Below are 20,939 nucleotides of genomic sequence, written 5' to 3'. Positions count from 1 at the left end.
ATTAGCATATGACGCGGGAAGGCGGAAGCGGTGGCGGGATGGGGCGGTGCGGGGCCGCGCTGCGCCTGGCCCTGGAGGGGAACATCGGTACCGGGGGCGACACGGGGACAAAGGGAGCGGCGGGGGAGCGGGGGGATTTGGGGTGCGAGGGAGGGAGCGGGGGCGGCGCGGGCTGGAGCATCCCGGGCTGCGAGTCAATGTCCGTGGTTGGTTCTCAGTGCTGCGGGGGCACCCCAAAACCCCGCGCTGCTGGGACGGGGGACACAAAGGCTCCCCCCGGGTTCCCGGGATTTGGGGTGAGGGACACCCAGGCTCACCCCGTGTTCCCAGGGGCCAGAACAGGGGGACACCCAGGCTCGCCCCACATTCCTGGAAGCAGAGATGGAGGGACACCCAGGCTCACCCCAGGATCCCGGGATTTGGAGCAGGGGGACACCCAGGCTCACCCCATGTTTCTGGGATTTGAGGGGGGGACACCCCACATCCCCAGGGTCCAGAGCTGGGGGGGACACCCAGGCTCACCCCAAATCCCCAGGAACCGGGCTGGGGGGACACCCAGGCTCACCCCAAATCCCCAGGAACCGGGCTGGGGGGACACCCAGGCTCACCCCAAATCCCCGGGGTCCAGAGCTGGGGGGAACACGCAGCCTCAGCCCAAATCCCCAGGAGCGGGGCTGGGGGGGACACCCAGGCTCACCCCAAATCCCCAGGGTCCAGAGCTGGGGGGGACACCCAGGCTCACCCCACTCTTCCTCCGCTCCCGCAGCCGTGGGGAAATCGACCTTCCTGAAGCTGCTGGGTGCCACCTTCCCGCAGTGGCACCTGGTGACAGAGCCCGTGGCACAGTGGCGCAAGGTGCCGGCCGGCGGCGCTGCCCAGGTAACGGCGATTCCGGCCGCGCCCGGGCCCCGCCGGCCCCACACCGGCCCCCTCATCCCCCACCCTCCCTCCGCAGGCGTCCGTGGGCTCGGCCAACCTGCTGCAGATGATGTACCAGGAGCCAGCCCGCTGGTCCTACACCTTCCAGACCTTCTCCTGCATCAGCCGGCTGAAGGCGATGCTGGAGCCGCCGGACGAGGGGCCCCCCGGGACCCCCCACCCCGTGAGGGTCTTTGAGCGCTCTGTGTTCAGTGACAGGTACCCGGCACCCCAAAAACAGCAGGGAAAGAGGGATGAAGGGATGGGATGGGACAGGGAGCATCCGCAGCAGCCGGGTTGTGATGCTGGGTCCCCAGGGTAGCAGAGCCACCGTCCCCAGTGGCTCCCAGAGCGATGCTTAATTTCAGGAATGGGATTTTGGGGTAATTTGGGGGGTCTTTAATGATTTTTGGGGGCTGCCACATCCTCACCTATGTCCGGTGGCAGCGTGAAGCCCTTTGGGTGATGTCGGGCTCGGTGGGGCTGAGCTGTGCTGGGCACTGCACGTGCCCCAAATCAGGGATTTTCACCTCGATTTAACCACCTGCAGCTCCTCGTCGGTGCAAAAAAAGCCAAACAAACAAATGGCTGCGAAACCTCCTGGGCGTGGGGGGTGACAGAGCTGCCCGGTGCCCTCTCTCCATCCCTTCCCAGGTACGTCTTTGCCAAGAACCTCTTCGAGGCCGGGCACCTGCAGCCCCTGGAATGGGCCATTTACCAGGACTGGCACGATTTCCTGCTGCGGCACCTGGGGGCCCACGCCGCCCTCCACGGCTTCCTCTACCTGCAGGCCAGGCCCCAGGTGGGTGCCGGGTGCAGGAGGCGACCAGGCCCACTTAGATCCCGGCAGAATTGCCAAAATGTTGGGGTTTAACCAAAAGTCGCCGCCCTGGAGGAGCAGGGCCTGCTTCTCTTCCCATGGGAATGCCGGTGGGAGTTTTGCCGTGGATTCTGGAGTGGGTTTTGGGGAGAGGGGGCTGCAGCATCTCCCACGGTGCTGCTTCACTTGATGCCCATGTCCCTTCTCTCTCCCACTGACCTCCCATGTCCCTGCATCCCGTTATCCTCCCGTTTCTCCATCTCATCCGTCGATATCCGCCCAGACGTGCCTGGAGCGGCTGCGGCGGCGGGCGAGGAGCGAGGAGGGCGGGATCCAGCTGGGATACCTGCAGCAGCTCCACGCCCAGCACCAGCACTGGCTGGTGGACAGGACCACGGAGTGAGTCCCAATCCATGGCTGGCACCCTGGGCTGGGGCTTTGGGGTGACCCCCAGTTTGGGGGGTGGTTTTTGGGGGGTTTTAATCCCTCCCTCCCTCCTGCAGGATCCACTTTGCGGACGCGCAGCGCGCGCCCGTCCTGGTGCTGGACGTGGACAAGGACTTCGAGCACGATGTGGCCCTGCAGGGCGTCCTCATGGCACAGGTGGGGTGGCACAGCCTGGTGGCTTCCCGGTGCCATCAGAGCCACGCTGGCTCCGAGCCTCCGCCTGCGCTTCAGTTTTCCTTGGAAAAAATAACTTTGGCATCGTGGGTCCGAGTTGGTTTAAACCTCAGGTGTCCCAGCGCCATCCCGGTGCCATCCCGGTGCCACCCCAGTGCATTCCTACACCATCACTGTGCCAGGGCCATGCCAGTTCCAACCCCACACCATCCCAGTGCCATCCCGGTGCCACCCCAGTGCCACACCCTCAGTCACGTTCTCCTTGCAGGTGGAGGCCTTCGTGGCATCCCTGAGTGCCGGCACTTCACCGTCACCTCCCGACCCTCTCGGAGCCGGGGAAGGGGCATCGTCCTCCTGAAGACCCCGATCCCAAGGACAAGGGACATGTCCTGGTCCCCCGCCGCGCCCTCAGCCTGTTTGTACTGGGCGAGGGGTAGATTTGAGGCGGATCCTCAGAGGTGCAGCCGTGTGAGGAGTTTTGGGGGCAGAGGGGGCTCCCCGTGCTCGGGGGACCAGGTCCTTGCTGTGACCCCCTCCCCACCTTTAGGGATCCCCAACTGGGGGTGCTCCCTGAGGTTGGTTTCGTGCACTGGTTGAATTCCGACGGAAAATCCCCGCGTTGAAGTTACCCCCGACCCCCGTACTTTATTTTGTTATTTTGTTATTTTGTATCTAATTTTTTCCCCTTAAATTAAGATCAAATCCCTGCGGAGCTGCTCCGTGTCTGCGACCAGGGGGAGTGCAGGGTCAGGGCGGCTCTAGGGGGACACGGGGGGACATTATTCCCTTAGTTTTGGGGCGTTGGGATGGGGGAGGAGCAGTGCCCTGGGGCTCTCCCAGGTGTGGGTCAGGCTGGGCTGGATTTGGGGCAAACGAAGGGGATTTGGGACCTGCTGGGGGGGTTTGCTGGTGGGGGAGGGCATTGGGTCTTTAGGGGGGACACCTAAAAGGGGGGGGGATGGTGCTCGGCCTTTAGTGGGGTTGTGAGACCCTACATAAACACGGGAGGGGCGGGGACTGGGACGGGGGGGCGGGGTTGGCGTGGTGAGGGGGATTTGGGAGGCGGAGGGGTAGGATATAGGGCCGGGAGGGGGGGGAACCTGGGGTGGGATAACTTGGGGGGCTGTGGAGCAGGGTATGGGCGGCACAGGAGCCGGGCTGCCATCCCCCGGGATTTTCCCCGGAGACCCTACAATAACACAGAGCGAGACCCGCACAGACCCCACTGGCGACCCTACAAAAACAACAACAGAGCACCCACAGCTGACGGCCCTACAAAACCAACGCGGTGCCGCAACCCCCCCCCCCCCCACGACAATCCTATAAAAACAACCCGGCGCACCCCGACATCCAGCGACCCTACAACAACAACCCCAAACCAACAACGGCCCGGCGCACCCCCACACCCAACAACCCCACCACAAACACCCCCACACAACTCGCAGCCCCCTTCTCCCCCGCTCCCCCGGGCCAGCACCGGGGCCCCCTCCCCGTTCCCCCCCCCCCGAGGCTCCGGGTGCCCCCCGGGTGCGGAGGGGGCCGGGGGGCGGCTGCGGGCGCTGCCCCGGAGCCCCCCGGCCGCCCGGCGGGTCCCCCCGAGCGGGCGCTGCAGAACAAAGGAAGCAGCAGAGCAGCAGCAGCAGCAACGTGCGGCAGCTCCGCCGCGGGTCCCCTCGGGGTGCCGGCGACATCCAGAGGCGCCCCCAGCCCCTCTGCGCCGTCCCCGCCGCCCCCCGCCGCCGGGCGAGCGCTCAGCTCCGGGGCGAGCCCCCGTTCTCAAGGGGGGGGCCGGACCCCTTTTTTTTTTTTCCGGTAAACTCTCTTTATATCTGAATTTGGGGAGCTGGGGAGGGGGGGGGGGAGGTGGAAAGTTGCCGGTGCGCGGCTGAAGTTGTGAAGTTTGTGCGGAGCCGCGCGGTTTGGAGGGGGGGAAAAAAGCGAAAAGGAAAATGGGGTTGGAAGAAAGAAGGGGTGGGATTAAAAGCGGGGAGGCAGCACCCCGGTTTGGGGGGAGCTCGGGGGCAGGAGGGGTGGGGAGCCCAGCGGGGCCGCCCCCCGGGGTGGAATCAGCGCGGAGGTTAAAAGTCGGGGTGACTTCGCGGCTTCCCTCGGCTCTGTCCCCGCAGGACTCGGCGGTGTCCCCAGGGTGGGGGACGCGGTGACGGCGGGATGTCCCTGTCGCCGGACACCCGGCTCCGCCAGCCCGGGCCAGCCGCCGCTGCCCCCCCGGCCGGGGGGAGCCCCGAAATCTAAGGCTGCCCCCGGGATGGAGATGGAGACGCACGAGGGGCTTCGCCGGGAGGTGAGTGATCCCCGGCTCCCCCAAACCCATCCGTCCCTCCCCACACCTCCGCAGTTTCGGGGTGATTTGTGGCTCCTTTGTAACGTCACCGTGACTTGGAGGGGGCTCGTCGGGGTGGGCAGGGAAAGCCCCTTCTCGGTTGGTGGATGGGTTTGGTTTTTTTTAAGGGTATTTCCGTGGGAAATGGGACTTTCTGCTGCCTAAAAGGCCACTTTGATGCCTTAAACCCCACCCCCCCCCCAGAATTTCAGCTCCTCCCTGGGGCATCCCCGAAACAGCGCCGCGGGATGGGTGGCAGCAGGACAAAACCCACATTTCAACTGAATTCCTTGGAATTTCTTGGCATGGAAGAGGAAAACGCTGCACGAAACCCACCCGGGCGGGGGGGAGGTGGGGGGTCCCCAAAAAGAAAGGGGTGGCGAGGAAAGGGAAGGCAGAGCCGTGCCCGGGGGGAGCATCTCGGAGCTAACAAGTCGCGGCGTTTTCTTCACCAAGAATTCCAACGCCTTCCTTCGGCGCTTCTGGTTTTACCGGCCGGGGTGGTTGGAACCGGGATCTCTCATTTTGTGCCCGTCGTGCCCACGCAGGAGACAGGGAAAAGGGGGGGCTGCTCCAGCTGGGGGGTCTCCAGCGTGGGAGTGAGGGAGAAATAGAGAAACATCTGCTCGGGGTTGGTTGTTTTGGTGCTTCCCCCCCCCCCCCCCACCCCCCAAAAAAAAGAAAATTGCCGCTGCTTTGCTTTTTTGTGGTATTGAGGGTGCGCGGCTGCCCTGCGCCTCTGGGTCGTATCCAGCGGGTTTTTCCCTCGGAATGGCTGGTGGGAAGCTGGGATGGGGCGGTGGGGATGTTGGCACAGGTGGCTCGGCCGGCGCTTGGCACACGGCGAGGCGGGGGAAGGACTTTGCCCTTGGCGAAACGCGGGTGAAAGCCGATGGCGAAGGTTTGTCCCCGGCGCTTTTCCAGCGAGGATCTGGGGGGGAAAAAAAGATGATTTATGAGGATGCTGCTGGAGCCAGGGCCGGCAGCGGCGGGATCGCCCAGGAGCCGGGGATGGTGCCGGTGGCCGAGCCAGGGGTGTGCCACAATTCCCACGTCCCGGCGTCTCTCCCGGGGTGGTTTGGCAGACGGAGCCAGCCGGGCAGCCAGCCCCTTCCCAGCACCAGTTCCACCAGTTCCTCCGGCTCGGCCAGGCCCGGGAAAGCCGGCTCTGCCCCCGCAGCTCCGTGCTCCTGCTGTCCCCCTTGGGGGCTGATCTCCTGGTCCCCATCCATGAGGATTTGGGAGAGGAGGAGGAGGGAAGATACCAGAGGTCAAGGTTTATCTCCGCTCCCCATGGCGCGGCTCTGTCAGACCCTCTCCTGCCTTCCCAGGCGGCTCTGGGTGTCTTCCTGATTTGCATAACTAATCAACGTCTCGGGAAGCCGCTCATTACCGCGGAACAGCCCCGCTCCGCACCGGGAGCCGCCGGTGTCCCCCCAAACCGAGGGAAGGATGCTCCCAGCTGCCTCCCTCAGCTCTGGGCAACAAACCCGAAATAAACCCCACAGAAAACCCCGTTCCCAGCAGGAACGGTCACACCAGGCCCCCAAAACCGCTTTGTGGGGTGGCGGCGATGGGACGTGGCGCAGCTCAAGGTGTCCCTGGCACGTCCCTGGGGCATTCCCGGCGCTCGGAAATGAAAGCCCCTAACTGAATTTGGCAGGCAGGCTCGGGGCCGAGCGCTGGAGATTAGGGATAATCTCATTTAAAGCATTACTAATAAAAGTTACTAAATTTGTCCATCTCCGAGGCTTTCCCTGGAGGGTTGAGGTGGGATTTTTTTTTCCCCCGCCAGTGTGAAATCGCCCCAAAACGTGTCTGGCATCTCCAAAAAAAAAGCATCAGGGGGATGGATGGGATGAAGGACAGGCTCGGGTTCGGCTCATTTTCATTCGGCACATCCCGGTGTCACCTGCAGGATGTCACCCGCCTGCCGAGGGCTGTCCCCGGGTAATCCGAGGGGATTCTCACCATCTCCGTGCCTGGAAAATGGAAATATTCCCAGTCCTGGCTGTGATGTGAGCAGCTAAAAGGACTCGGGAGCAAGTCCGATGGATGCCGGCGCGTGCTGGAGCGGAGGAGGAGGACGGGAGGGAAGAGGCGTCTGTCAGGATGAAATCCCCGCCGCGCTCTCTGCACGGAGCTGTTGCCCGGCAGAGCCGAGCTGGGCCGGGCACAGGGGGTTTGCAAGCCCGGGCGCTGCCGTGCGAGGCTGGAAATTTGGGGGAAAACCAGCTGCCGGCACCGGTTTATCCCAGCTATTCCCGTGGGAGTCGCGTCGCTCAGAGCAGAGGTCGGATCCCGGCGCGCTCTTGGCTCACGCGTGGCCTTTTCGGGAAGAGAGGAGCTCCAGGGAACGTGGCAGGGATGGGGATGTCAGGTCTGTGCTTGCGCTTCCACCTGGACTCGGGATCTGGTTCATCCAACCCACTGGGCATTTCACAGGACCCTCAGATCCCTTTGGAAAAGAGTTTTCCTGGGAAACCTTCGGAAATTTTGAGTTTGTAGCCGTTTTGCTGGTGATTTAGCTGAGAACGGGCTTGGAAAACTCCAAGCGTTGCAGGAGCATCACCTCCAAGCCTGGATGGAGGAGTTTTGGGGGGAATTCGCCTTCCTTGCTCGCTTTTTTCCTTCTCCCTCCCCGCTGCCTCCCCCAAAATACTTCTGTGCATCACAGGGAGACCCGCCAGCTCCAACACGGGTTGGAAAAGCTGGAGCTGAATTCCACCAGGACTTTTTCAAGGATCCAGCCCCACCTTAACCCTTTCGCCGTCCAGTTCCCACTGCTTTCCCCACGGGATAACGCCCGCATTCCCCCCTTTCTTCAGCGGGGCCTGGATTTTGGGGAAGAAGGGGCAATCGGACGACGTGCATGTTGTTGGAGGAGGATTTAAATGTTTCGAAGGTCTGATGTCCCCAAATTAATTAGGGGCCAAAATTAGTGATGACCCCAAATTAATGATATCCCCAAGTTGATGAGGGCCCCAAATGATCAATGTTCCCAAATTAACCCAACCAAATTAATGCACAAAATCTAACGAGGTTGCCAGGGGTTTAAATGGCGGTAAAATACTGCAGGGAGGGAGTGCAAAGAGCGTTTTTGGGGCTCCCCTCGGCTGCTCTCGGGGGGCCTGTGGCTGCTCCCACCCCCCTGCGTGGGCTGATGCCTCAGTTTCCCGAGGGACAACCCCACTCTGACCAGGGTTTGGGGGTCCCGTTACCCCATTTTGGGAGTACGGGGTCGCGCATTTGTGTCTATGTCCATGTCCCCCTCGTGTGTCCTCTGCGCCCCACCTGCACTCCCTCGTGTCCTACTCACGTCCCCCTTGCGTCCCTCCCTGTGTCCCCGCTGCGTGCCCCCCCTTTCCTCCCCCAGTGTCCTCCCGTGCCCTCTCCCGTTTCCCCCGTGTTCCTCCCCGTTTCCCCCCAGTGTCCCCCTGTGTCCCCTCCCGTGTCCCCTCTGTGTCCCCCCACGCCCCCCACCCCATGTCCCCGGGGGTTTTGTGCCTGCTCCCGGCCCCCGCGTGGGCTGATGCCTCAGTTTCCCGGGGGTCCAATCTCACAATGACCGGGCTTTGGGGGTCCCGTTACCCCGTTTTTTGCGGGTGCGGGGTCGCGTGTCCGTGCCCGCGTCCCCCGCGCCGTGTCCGCGTCCCCCCCCGTGTCCCCCTCATGTCCCCGCTCCTGCGCAGCGCAGGGAGCGGGCGGGCGGTGCCACTGCGTGGGGAAGGGGGGGGCTGCGCGTGGGGGGGGAAAGGAGGAGGAGGAGGAGGAGGAAGAAGAAGGAGGAGGAGGAGGAGGAAGGAGGAGGAAGGAGGGAAGAAGAGGAGGAGGAGGAGGAGGAGGAGAGGGGGGGAGCAGGGATGCGGCGCTCATTCCCCCCCCCGGCTGCAGCGGGGCGGCGGTGAGGGAGCGTGGAGGAGAGGGAGACAAGATGGCTTCCTCCTGAGGGCCGGCGCCGTGCGGGGCCGGCGGGGGCTGCGGGGGCAGCGCGGGGGCAGCGGCGAGGTAAGAGCACCCCTTCCCCCCCAAAACACCCCCTCTGCACCCCCTCAGCCCCCTCCCCCCCCAAAATAATCCCCCGCCGGGCTTGCGGGGCGGTGCGGGGGAGGTTAAAGACCCCCCCCCCCCGCGGTGTTGGCGGCCCCGCGGGGCCGCGAGGACAAAGCGGCGGGGCCTGGGGAGGGACACACGCCCCGCGCCCCCGCCCCCGTTTTGTGGCTGTTTTCCTTCTTTTATCCCTTTTCCTTTCCCTCCAGCATCGCTTCGTGCGGGGGGGGGGGGTAGGGTGGGGGTGGCGGGGAGAACGGATAGGGGTGGGAGGCAGATAAGCCTTAAGGTGCACCGTGCCCACCCCCCCCCCCCCATCGTTATTCCCCCGTGTGCTTTTCGCCTTTATTAATGATCGTTTGTATTAATTGATGCCGGCCGTCCCCGAAATGTGCTGAGCTCAGAGGTGCGGCGGGGGTGATGCGAACAAGGGCGATGAGGCTCCCCGCCGTGACGTCACGGTGACGTCACCCGCCGGTGGCAGCTGTCATCCCTCGCCGTGACGAGGACCCGGGTCCGGCGCGGGCACCCCCCGCTCTCCGTCACGCCGCCAACCACGGGGGCACGATGGAGGTGGGCAGAAAAAGCAGCTTGTCCTCCTCGGCGGGGTCTCACTTGCCCGCCCAGGCGGCGATTTGGGTTATCCCAGTGCCAAGAGCGGCGTGCTTCGGTGGCGGGCAGCGCTGCGGATGCTGGTGGCTCCAAGGGACGTCGCCGAGGTCAGGGCAGAGCGTTGCCAAAACGCGCGGCCGCCCCGAAGTTTGGAGTCGGCGGTGAGCGGCTTTTGGCACCACGTGTTTTCGCAGGGATGGGGATGCTTCAGATCTCGCACCCGGGGATGCGCCGGGCGCGTGCGCCCGCCAACGCCGGAGCTGCCTCCGGAGCGGCGGATGCTGTGCAAAAAAAAAAAAAAAAAAAAAGAATCCAGAGCTCGATTTCCACCGGTGGCAGGTGCCGGGGCGGTGGGTTCGGGTGCCGGGATGCGCTGAGCGGCGGCGCGGCCCCGAGGTTGCATCATGCTGGGAAGGGCTGGGCAGCGCCGGAGCAGAGTCCTCGCAGGTTGTTACGGTGGCCCCATAAACGAGCCCCACTCTTGGCCTTTGGCACCTCATTAGCTGTGGCGAGGTTTGTTTTTCGGATTGCCCGACATGGACTCTTTGTCGCAGGTAATTAAGGGGGGAAGGTGGCTCCGAAGAGGAGACGGTGGGATCTGGGGAAGGCAAAGTGTGTGTGTCCCCAACATTTTGGCTTTTCCGTGGGGGCCTTTGGTGGCCTCACTGGGAGCAAGGACGGCATGATGGCTCTGGGACACATGGCTGTGCTTTGGGTCTGTGTCCCAAAAAGCCCTTCTTGAGGTGTCCCTGGCGCTGGCACACTGGGAGTGAGCTGTCCCCACGGCACCGGGGTCCCCAGTCCCCTTCTTGCATGTGCTGAAGTCCCCATTCCCTGTCCCCATGGCAGCAGGGTCTTTGGTCCCGGTTCTGCATGTGCTGCAGTCCCCAATTCTTGTCTCCATGGCATCGGGGTCCCTGGTCCCCTGTCTGCATGTGCTGGGGTGCCTGGTCCCCGTCTCTGTGCCGTTGGGATTTTGACTCCTTCCTGCATGCACCAGCGTTCCCAGTCTCCATTCCCACATTATCGGGGTCCGTGGTCCTTTGCCTGTGTGTGCTGGGATCCCTGGTCCCCATCCGTGTGACATCGGCATCCTCAGTCCGTGTGTGCCAGGCTCCCCTGTCCCTGTGGCTGTGTGTGTCCCTGTCCCCAGAGCAGTGGGGTTCCCGACCCCTTGCCTGCTCCCTGTGGGAGTTTCCCGGTCCCCATCCCCACTGCGTCAGGATCCTTGGTCCCCTGCTTGTGTGTGCTGGTGTCCCCATCCCCACGGCAGCCGTGTCCCTTGTCCCCCACCTGTGCACGCTTGGGTCCCTGCTCCCTGTTTCTGCAGCGTTGGCGTTCCTGATCCCTCCCCTGCATGTGCAGGGTCCCTTGTCCCCATTCCCATGCCATTGGGATCCCCAGTCCCTTCCCTGCGTGGACAGGGCTCCCTTGTCCCCGTTCCCATTCCACTGGGGGGGTCCCAGTGCTCTTCCTGCCTGTGCTGAGCTCCCTTGTTCCTGTGATGTCGGGGGGTCCTCGGTCCCCTGCCTGCATGTGCCAGCTTTCCCTGTCCCTGTTCCTGTGGCACTGGGGTCCCCATTCCCTGCCCCCACCGTGTCCCTCGCTCCACGTGCGTGCCGGGAATCTTCTCAAGGGCATGTCATGAAGGGGCCAGCGCCAAACCCACCATCCCTGTCCCCTCGCTGTCCCCACTGCGGATTGGGATGCAGGCTGGGATGAGGGAGATGCCCCCAAATCCCTCTCGGGGACACCCCCCTGCTCCCTCCTCTGCCAGCGCTTTAATCTCGGTGCTTTGAGCTCTGTGTAAAAGGGTGCCAGACCATTTTTGAGGATGAAAGAGCTTTTTTCATTTATCCCCTCCGCTTCCCGGGCCGGCATCCAAGGGGAGATGAAATGAAACGGGAAGAGGCTGGAGGTGAAACAGCTGTGATCAGCTCTGTCCCCGCTCCACATCTGCCCGCCACACCACTGCCAGCCCCGCAAAACCAGCTCAGCCCCAATTTTCTCCTCTATCCCGGGGCCAAAATCCCCTTTCCCCGGGAGCAGGGGTGCTGGGCGGCGGCGGGGCGGCCTGGGATTTGCAGGCAGGGCTGTCGGAGGGAGCCGTGTCGCGGGGACAATGCAGTGTGTTTGTTTGCTACAGCTAAAATGGCAGTTCTTAAGGGGAAAAAAAAGAGAGCGAGAGCGAAGTGCTTCTGCACATCCAGTCGCCGCATCTTTTGATTAAATGAGATTTTGCTGTCGAAGGGGGGAGCTGGGGACCACGAGCTCCTGAGCCTGCAGTTCCCATCGCAGCCAAATGAGGGGAAAAAAAAATTCCGAACCACCCCGAGCTCTGAAAATGCTGTGAAAAAAAAAAAAAACGGATTGGAGCAAGTTGTAATTGCTGCAGTTGTCAGCGCTGAGGCCGGGGATGCCGTGGGGTGACCGGAGGGTTTGTCACCGCGGGGCTGGTGGCACGGCCCCGCTCACTGCAGCTCCACTTCCCAGCCTGGCTGGAAAGGATGGAGAAACATCCCGGGAGCTGCAGCTGGGATGTGGCAGGGAATGGGGAGCAGGATGAGGAACAACAGAGCGAGGGGCTCCGAAGACCCTGAGCCTCGGAGGAACCCGGTGGTGTGGCAATTAAAGCCTCTGCACTTAAGGCCGTTGCATTGAAGCTGCTGCAGTTAAAGCTGTGGCGCCTAAATCCTCGCCAATTAATGCCGTTGCAATTAAAGCCCTGGCACTTAATTAACGCCATCACTGCACCAGCCCTCGTGGCGGTGCCGGCTTCTCCCAGCCGTGCCAGGTGTCTCCATGAGCCTTCCTGGTTGGAATAGCTGGTGCAGGAGCACACTGGGAACACACTGCTGGCCTACTGGGAACACCCTGTCTGCCAGCTGGAGCACACTGGGAGCATACTGGGAGCATCCTGCCTGTCCTCCAGAGCACACTGGAAGCTCACTGGGAGCGCACTGGGAGCACAGTCCCTGCTGGCTGGACCACACTGCCTGTCCTTTGGAGCACACTGGGAGCGTCCTGCCTGCCCTGTGGATCACACTGGGATCACGCTGGGAGCAAACTGGGGGCACGCCGCCTGCCCTCTGGATCACACTGGGATCACACTGGGAGCATGCCGCCTGCCCTCTGGATCACACTGAGATCACACTGGGAGCAAACTGGGAGCGTGCCGCCTGCCCTCTGGATCACACTGGGATCACACTGGGAGCGCCGCCTGCCCTCTGGATCACGCTGCCTCCCCTCTGGATCACGCTGCCGGCCGGAGCACGCTGCCTGCCCGCACATGGCTTTTTTTAGGTTTACAAACATGACGGGCCCGTGCACGCGCCGCTTCCCCCCCTCCTTCCCCGTGAGTCATCAACCCCGTCACCGGGGCCGGGGAAGCCGGAGGCGGCGTCGGCGCTTTCCCCGTGGTGCTGCTGACCCCAGCCAGGGGCGGGGGGGGAAAAAAAACAAAAGGCAAAATCAGACTTTGGTTTTCCGTTCTTTTAACCATTCCCCGTTTCCACTTTTGGCGAGCGAGATGGGGAGGATGCGGATGGCGAGCGTGGCTGCCATCCCGGCTCGTGGGTGGTCTGTGGCGAGGTGTTTTTGGAGAGGACCACGGCACCGGCTGGAGGGTGGGAAGAGTTGAAACGTCACTGGCTTCCCCGGCTTCCTCACCCTTTGTTGGTTGTTTCCCCAGCCTTGGATTTAAGGCGATGCTGATCGGTGTGGTTTTGGGGATGGGTGAGAAAAAGCTGGTGAGGATCCCAAAATGTTGGCAGAGGTGCTGGCAAAAGCCTCCTGGGGGCCCGGCAGTGCCGGCGAGCGTGGAGATGCCGAAGCCCCCGCGCTGAGCTCATCGGCTGAGGTGGCTCTGGTGACTCAGCAGTGCCGGTGCTGACTCAGCGGCCCCGGCCCCCGGGGAGGCAGTGGGATAGCGGGAGAGCTTGAAATTTTTGGGTAGAAAAAGGGACTCCTTTGTACAGCGTGCTGCAGTTTGCTGATGCCGAGCCAGTATCCGTGCTGCCAACGCATTTTCCACCCCGTGCACCTTCCTCCGGCTTTGGAAAAGGGATTTCATCCAAAGGGGTCGCGTCTCCCACCTGCCATGAGATGCTTTTCCCCACGGGAAACGGGTCGTGGCAGCGAAACCAGCTCCAGGTTTGGCAGGGGCGGCGTTTTTCCTGCTCCCAGATGGGGCAGGGCCCGGCTCCCACTCATCTCCCGGCTCCTGCCCGCCGGCCGTCGCGCCGCCAACTTGCCCGTGCTTGCCGGGTGGGAGGGTGGCGGCACACACGGTTCTTCTCCTCCTCCTCCTCCTCCTCCTCCTCCTCCTCCTCTGCCGAAGGTCGGGCTGTGCAGTGGCGTGAGGAGCCCCACGTCCCGGGGAGGGGGGCACGGCAGCATCCCCCAGGTATGACGGGATGGGGGTGACCTGGAGGGGAGCCGAGCACCTGTGGGTGCTGGCTGGCACATCCCTGACTTGCACCTGGGGACTGGGAGGGTGCAGGGACTCCTCCTCTGTTCAAACCGGGGGCAGAGGCTGGAAAACTGGGGTGCAGTTGGGTTAGTGCTTTCCTCCTCGCTCCTCCAAATGTGGCTTTTCGCCCTGGCTTGCGGTGCAAAGCGATCGGCAGGGTGGAAGTGCCCCCACAGAGGGTTGTGGGGGCTGGAGTGGCCAGGAGGGGACGGAGCCGGGTGCTGTGGGGAGTGCTCTGAAATTGGGCCCGGTGCCACCGGGGCGGCCGGAGGGGGATGGGAAATGCAGCTGGGCCGGGTGGGAGGTGAGGAGAGGCCCCAGGCCTTCCCCGTATGGACCATGCACTTCCACTTCCTTCCCATATGGGTCCTCTTCCTTCCCTGCCCCTGCCCCTTTCCTCCCTGCCCCCTTCCCATTCTTCCTTGTTTCCCTTCCTCCTCATCCCCATCTTCCTTTTCTTTCCCCTCTTCCCCTCCTTGCCCATCCCCTTTCTCCCCTTCCTTCTCCTTTCTTCTCTTCTTCGCTTTTCTCCCCATTTCTCTTCATTCCCTTCGTCTCCTTCCCCATCCCTTTTCCCCCATCCCCTTCTTCCCCTTCTCCTTCACCTTGCCTTTCTCCTTTTCCTTTCCCTCCATCTCATTCTCCTCATCTCCTTCCTCTTTCCCTTCTTCCCCTTCTTCCTCTTCCCTTTCTTCCCTCTCCCCTTCCTCTTCCCCTTCCTCTCCATCCCTCCTTTCCCTTCCCCAGGGACGGAGCAGGCACTGTGATTCAGCCTTGCCAAGCCAGCCCCGGTGCCAATCTGGGAGCCGGCACGAGAGGAGCCAGCTGTGTTTAAGGAAAAAACCGCTTCAAGAAACAAAAATAGTCCCGTGGGGTTGGTTTTTTTTCCCCTCCTTCTTTTCCCTTTCAAGAGCTCGGCTCCCTCCCTGTCCACCCGGAGCCGGCAGCCTGACGCGGCTCTGTGCCGTGCCAAGCCTTTCCCCCTGCCCGCGCCAACTGGCGGCTCCCGGCTCGGCTCCGCGCCGCGCTGGGAAGACGCAGCGTGGTGGGAACACACGCCGTGGCTTGGCTGCGGCATCCTGCTTCCCAAAAACTGCTCCAGTGGGAGCATCCGCTGGGAGCATCTGCTGAGGCATCGCTCGCCTGTCCGCAGCGCTGAGCATCCCTGCTCCGAGTGTCCCTGCTCCAAGTGTCCCTGCTCCCAATGTCCGTGCTCCAAATGTCCCTGCTCCGAGTGTCCCTGCTCCGAGTGTCCCTGCTCCCAATGTCCGTGCTCCAAATGTCCCTGCTCCGAGTGTCCCTGCTCCGAGTGTCCCTGCTCCGAGTGTCCCTGCTCCAAGTGTCCCTGCTCCGAGTGTCCCTGCTCCGAGTGTCCCTGCTCCGAGTGTCCCTGCTCTGAGGTGTCCCTGCTCCGAGTGTCCCTGCTCCCAATGTCCCTGCTCCGAGTGTCCCTGCTCCGAGTGTCCCTGTTCCGTGTGTCCCTGGTTCCGAGGTCCCTGCTCCCATGTCCCTGCTCCAAATGTCCCTGCTCCGAGTGTCCTGCTCCGAGTGTCCCTGCTCCAAATGTCCCTGCTCCGAGTGTCCCTGCTCCCAATGTCCCTGCTCCGAGTGTCCCTGCTCCGAGTGTCCCTGTTCCGTGTGTCCCTGTTCCGAGTGTCCCTGCTCCCAATGTCCCTGCTCCAAATGTCCCTGCTCCGAGTGTCCCTGCTCCCAATGTCGCTGCTCCGAGTATCCCTGCTCCAAATGTCCCTGTTCCGTGTGTCCCTGTTCCGAGTGTCCCTGCTCCCAATGTCCCTGCTCCAAGTGTCCCTGCTCCGAGTGTCCCTGCTCCAAGTGTCCCTGCTCCAAATGTCCCTGCTCCGAGTGTCCCTGCTCCCAATGTCCCTGCTCCCAATGTCCCTGCTCCGAGTGTCCTGACCGCAAGCATCTTCACCCAAACATTCCCACTCTGAGCATCCCCCATCCAAACATTCCAGCCCCAGCCTTCACCGAGCATTCCTGCTTCCGACATCCCTCTGCTGAGCGTTCCTGATCCCAAGCATCCTCGCTCCGAACACCCCAACCCCAAGCATCCCCACTCTTGATCGTCCATTCCCCAAGCATCCTGACCCCAAACATCCCCACCCCAAGCATCCCTTCCAAAAGGGAAAATACTTTTCCTGCAGGAAACGAGGCAGTTGGAGGTGGGAACAAATTCTTTTCCACCTTGGGAAAAAATCCTCCATCTCCCTCGTCAGCCCCCGGCACTGGCGGGATGCCAGTGCAGGAGCTGGGAGCGGGACTATGTCACATTCAACTGGCTCATCACACCCCAGTGAGGAGGAAAAGGGGGTGGAGTAGTTGCTCCAGCACCGTCCGGAGAGGGGTCATGGCCATGGGGGTCCCTGAAAGCGCTCCTGGGACTGGAGTAAAGCAGAGCCGGGCTTCCCGCAGCGTAAATCAGCTCAGCTCCCTCGGCATCGCCGTTATTCCGGCTTTTCTCTGGGCTAAATGAGGACAGGAGTGAGCAGCTCAGCCCCAGCGCTGGGGTCAGCCGGGGCCATGGAAACAGCTTGGAAAACAAGGCGGGAGAGGCGGCCGTGGCCGCCCGCGGCGGCGGGAGGCAGCGGGACCACGAGCCGGCGCGGTGGGTACCCCGGCCGGGGGGAGCCGGGGGGGCACGGGGGGCTCTCACCAGTCTCACTCGGCGCTTGGGCTTCCCAGTTTTCCTTGAATTTCCCTTTTCAGGGGCGTCGAGTTGGATTTAGGTCATTTGCTCCTCTCTGGCCTGCCTCCCGCTGGCATCGGGGGACTGCGGCGGTGCATTGGGACCGGGAGGGGGTTTCCCATCTCTTGGGCTGTGGCGACGCGGATCGGTGTTCCCCAGGAGCATCAGTGTGATTCCGGCAGCATTCCCGGCCCTGGCACAGCCCTTCGGTGGCACCAGCTGAGCGGTTTCTTGTTGTAGGGTCTCCAGTGCTCAGGGATGCTCAGGGCTTCCCCCAGCAGCGCCCCTAACCCACCATCCCAACAGAGGATCCCCGGGGTTGTTGCCAGAGGAGGAAAACCACAATCCGAGTGCCGGGGCTGGCCGGGCTCCACCGGAGCGGGGCCGGCAGCCAAGCTCCCTCTTGGCTGGCCCGTGCCACCGGCTGGCAGCAGCTCCCGCTGACCTCCGCAGCTCCCGGCCGTGCCCTCGCCGCAGCCCTGGCACACGGTGCCCCCCCCAGCCACCCCGATGCCGCTGGGAAGGGCTCAGCATTCCCACCGAGCTTCCTCCGCGCTCCTCTGACTCCCAAATTCCATGCTTTTAGTCAAATCATGTGGTTTTTGCAGTGGGGTGGCACCGAGCGTCCCAGCTGCTGTGTGTGTGCCGAGTTGCTCCGTTCTCTGCAGCTCCTGACCCGTTCGGCTCCTGCCGAGGGGTTTAACAAACTCCCAAAATATTTATTTTGGGGAATCTTTGGGGCCCTGGTGTGGGGAGCAGGTGTTTTGGGAGGACGAGGGATTTAAAATCCATTTCCCTGCTGGGTTTGGGCGGGTTTAGTTTGTTCATCGTACAGCCCAGCAAGGAGGTGAAAAGAGTTAATTTGAAAACGTGAAAAAGGGGAAAAATAAAGGGGGAAAAGCGGGATTGGAACAGCTCAGGCTGTAAGGAGGATGGATGGATGGATGGAAGGATGGATGGATGGATGGATGGATGGATGGACGGACGGACGGACATGTGTCCCTGGGGGGACCCAGATCATCCCCTTGTTTTTGGGTCAGTTTGAGGCTGCTTTGGGATTTGGGTGTATAGGACTGTGGGATATCCAGGTTCCTGGCCATGTAGGGGTGTTGGATGTATAGGTCACTGGATATATAGGGTTGCTGGGCATATAGGACTCAGGAATTTAGGGTTGCTGGATATATGGGATTGTGGAATATCTGTGTTGCTGGATAGAATGAATTGCTGGATCTATCAGGTTCCTGGGTTGCTGGATGGATGAGATTGCTGATTTTATAGGGCTGATGGATACATAGGGATGCTGGATAGATAAGGTTGCTGGATGTGTGGAGTTGCTGGATATATGGACTGCTGGCCATATGGGATTGTTGGATGTGTAGGTCCCACGATTGGGTATACAGGACTTGGATGTTTAGGATTGCTGAGTGTTTAGGGTTTGTTTGGTGTGTAGGATTGTGGAACATTTAAGGTGCTGAATATATAAGCTGCTGGATATGCAGGCTGGTGGAGGTGTCAGAGATTGCTGATTATATAGGGCCCTGGATGTATAAGTTTGCTGGATATACAGGTCCTTGGTTGTATAGGTTATATAGGGTGGATGGATATATGGGATTGCTGGATATACGGGTCACTGGATCTATAGGGAAGCAGGATCTGTGGGGCAATAGGATCTGTAGGGGAGCGGGATCTATAGGACAGCAGGATCTGTAGGGCAGTGGGATCTTTAGGGCAGCTGGATCCATAGGGCACTGGGGTCTGTAGGGCACTGGGATCTCCAGGGCAGTGGATCCATAGGGCACTGGCATCTCCAGGGCCGCTGTTCCTGCCGCAGCAGCCGGAGCTGTGGCCGTCCCTCCCCGCCGGGTCCCCCCGCACGGGGCGTGGGGGTCGAGGCGGCTCTCGGGCCCGGCCAAGGCGGCGGGCGTGGGGCCTCCGCTGTCCATGCGTCCGTCCGTCCATCCCCGCTCCGTCCGTCCGTCCATCCCCGCTCCGTCCATCCCGCTCGGTCCGTCCGTCCGTCCATCCCCGCTCCGTCCGTCCGTCCGTCCGTCCCGCTCCGTCCGTCCGTCCGTCCGTCCGTCCCCGCTCCGGCCGCAGCCGGCCCGTCCGTACGTGCGCGCGGCGCCGGCACCAATGGCTCCTCCAGCTGGTTTGGCAGGGGGCGGGGAGGGCCGGGGCTCCCGGGGCTCCCGCAGCCCCGCTCGCTCTTTCCTCCCCGGACGGGCCCGCCGTCGCCTGCGGCTTCGCCTCCCGCCCCGCACACGTAAGTGCCGCCCGGCCAGAGCCAGAGCCGTGCCCGAACCCGGCCCCGTGCCCCCGCCGCGCTCCCCGGCGCTCTCGCTGCGTTATAAACGGCTCCGGACTATTCCCAGGGAGCGCAGCCCAGGCTGGAAACGCTCCAAGCCGGGCTCAGCCCGTGTGGTTGGTTGGTTGGTTTGGTTTTTTTTTTTCCTTCCTTCTGTTTAAGGCATTTAAACTGGGGGGGGGGGAGGAATTAAAAAGAGGAAAAACGGATTTTAAAAAAATGAATGTTTTTGTCCTCACGGGGATTTCCCCCCCTTTTGTAGCACCCAGAGGATGCAGAAGGGGCTGTGCAGGAGCAGCTGAGTTAACCTGAACCATATCGCTTGGTTCTCTATTTTCATTTATTTCCTCCCCTCCCTCCTTGCCTCCCCTCCCCAGATTTTATCCTTTCCCGGGGTGAATGGAAGGAGGTTTGGGCAGGCAACACTTTTTCCGAGGGAAATATCCTGAGGGCGGAGGAACTGGTGCCCACGGCAGGGAGGGGGGGATTGCTGCGGATGCAGCCAGAGAGCGTCGGGATTGGGAGGGGGATCGATTTTTGGGGAGAAGCTGCAAGGTCCTCCCATCTCCCAGCCAACAGGGCCAAGAACAAAAGGAGCTGGGTGGGAGAGCCAGGGAAAAAAAAAGTTTTATATATATATATGTGAAGTTTTTTTCCTCCACTGATTTGGGGAAGGTTGTGGCTTTTGGGTTAACCCTTTAGGAGCAGCGGGGGATCCTTTGCTCCTTCCTTTAGTTCACAGGATGGACTATTTTCCTACATTCCCAGCCCGGTTCCATAACCCAGTTTATGGGATGGAGCAGCCCAGGACGCCTCCCTGGCCCTGTGGCTGATTTTTGGGGCTTCCCCTGCCCTTTCCCAGCAGGTTCCTCCCTGGGGAGACCCTTGGGGCCTCTCCCCACCCGGAGCAAAACAGGCTTGCCATCATTTCCCTGGGCTGGCGTCACCACCGCGACGCTTCGGGCCACCAGCGTGTCCCCCCGAGCCCTTGGGTGGGGGGCTCAGGGCTTTTATCTCCCTGGCACTTGGGAAAATCCCCTTTGGCTGGGCAGGAGGAGCAGGAGGAGGAGGATGACGGCGTAGGAAGGACGGGCGAGGCCGTTTCTCTCTCGCTTTGCAAAGGAGAGCGGAGGCGTGCTGTCCCCACCCTGCCCGGGCTGCGGCAGAAACACTTTCTCCTCAGACCTGACCGACCGGTCCCATCGCTCGCGGCTCCGGCGGCGGCTCCGCGGCTGCCGCGAAGGCACCGGAGCCCCTCTAAATCCACGGCGGCATCGGGGTGATGCCGGAGCGGAGCCGCAGTGATCTGCACCGGCGCTGCGCTCCCCTGCGGGTTTTCACCCCTGGGGAGAAGGGGTTTTTCGGGAAAGAATCGTGCTGGGAGTGGTTCTTCCAAGGTTTCGCCGGAGTCAGCAGCGTTCTTATCTCTCCAGCGTCGCGTTCTTATCTCTCCAGCGTGGCTCTGCTCACGCTCTCACCGCGAAGGGTGGAGGGCTCTGTGCCGAAGCCGTGGTGCCTGCAGGGTTAAGTCCGTGTGTGTGTGAAGCCGCACACGGACGCAGAGCAGCGGCTTAACTCGGAGCCGTGACTTTGTAACTCGGGGCTCCCGCCGGATCCGAGCTGCGGATCCTTCCCACGAGCCGGTGCCGGCACCGTCCAGAGGCAGGAAACTCTGCCCACAGCCTGTGCTTGCTTTGGCACGGTTTTTCCAGTGAACTTTGCTGTATTTTTAGCTTGCCGGAAGCTCCCCCTGGTTTTTGGCAAGCGGCTCAATGCGCTGCCAAGCGCCCGGCACTGAAATCCCCGCTGCTGAGGTGGGACAGCACACAGAGAACAGAAAGATAACCCCCCCCCCATCCCTGGCAAAACCCCTTGGAGGGCGTTAATCGGGTGTCCAGCCCCGACGCTGGGGTGTTGGGCTCCCCGGGTGCCACCACCTTGCCTTGGCGTGGACGGGTGGGTTTGCTCTGATCCCTGGCACGCCGCCGGTGCTGCCAGCGCTGCCGCTCGGCGCGGCCGGGGGCCCTGGCCAGCCGTGTTGATACAGACGCCGGGTTATTTGAGGTGAAAGCAGCCCCTGGCACCGGCGTAAGC

The 20,939-nt window shown here is 62.4% G+C and overlaps 2 protein-coding genes across 2 annotated transcripts in view; both read left to right on the top strand.

Annotated features, from left to right (window-relative positions):
- Positions 1-7: 7 nt before the first annotated feature.
- Positions 8-3,069, top strand: DGUOK (deoxyguanosine kinase). Its single transcript, XM_039564405.1, has 7 exons — positions 8-87; positions 767-879; positions 956-1,137; positions 1,573-1,720; positions 2,022-2,137; positions 2,242-2,341; positions 2,628-3,069. Exons 1-7 carry the CDS (start codon positions 9-11, stop codon positions 2,715-2,717), a joined length of 828 nt encoding a protein of 275 aa, XP_039420339.1. The 5' UTR covers position 8; the 3' UTR covers positions 2,718-3,069.
- Positions 3,070-4,429: 1,360 nt separating this feature from the next.
- Positions 4,430-20,939, top strand: part of TET3 (tet methylcytosine dioxygenase 3) — a 29,786-nt gene continuing 13,276 nt past the window's right edge. Inside the window, 1 exon segment of the mRNA XM_039564409.1 lies at positions 4,430-4,661. Coding sequence (XP_039420343.1) covers positions 4,626-4,661 — 36 coding nt within the window. The 5' untranslated portion in view covers positions 4,430-4,625.

Source organism: Corvus cornix, chromosome 22, assembly GCF_000738735.6.
Source record: "Corvus cornix cornix isolate S_Up_H32 chromosome 22, ASM73873v5, whole genome shotgun sequence".
Lineage (NCBI taxonomy): Eukaryota > Metazoa > Chordata > Aves > Passeriformes > Corvidae > Corvus > Corvus cornix.
Note: the sequence above shows the minus strand (reverse complement) of the source record. Positions and strands in the feature narration are given on the sequence as shown.

Bases quoted from the DNA above. Each gene is read 5' to 3' on its own strand.
- DGUOK (XM_039564405.1), top strand. From the start codon at position 9: ATGACGCGGGAAGGCGGAAGCGGTGGCGGGATGGGGCGGTGCGGGGCC. The intron at 2,138-2,241 runs GTGAGTCCCAAT...TCCCTCCTGCAG, and splicing joins CTGGTGGACAGGACCACGGA to GATCCACTTTGCGGACGCGC. The intron at 2,342-2,627 runs GTGGGGTGGCAC...TTCTCCTTGCAG, and splicing joins AGGGCGTCCTCATGGCACAG to GTGGAGGCCTTCGTGGCATC.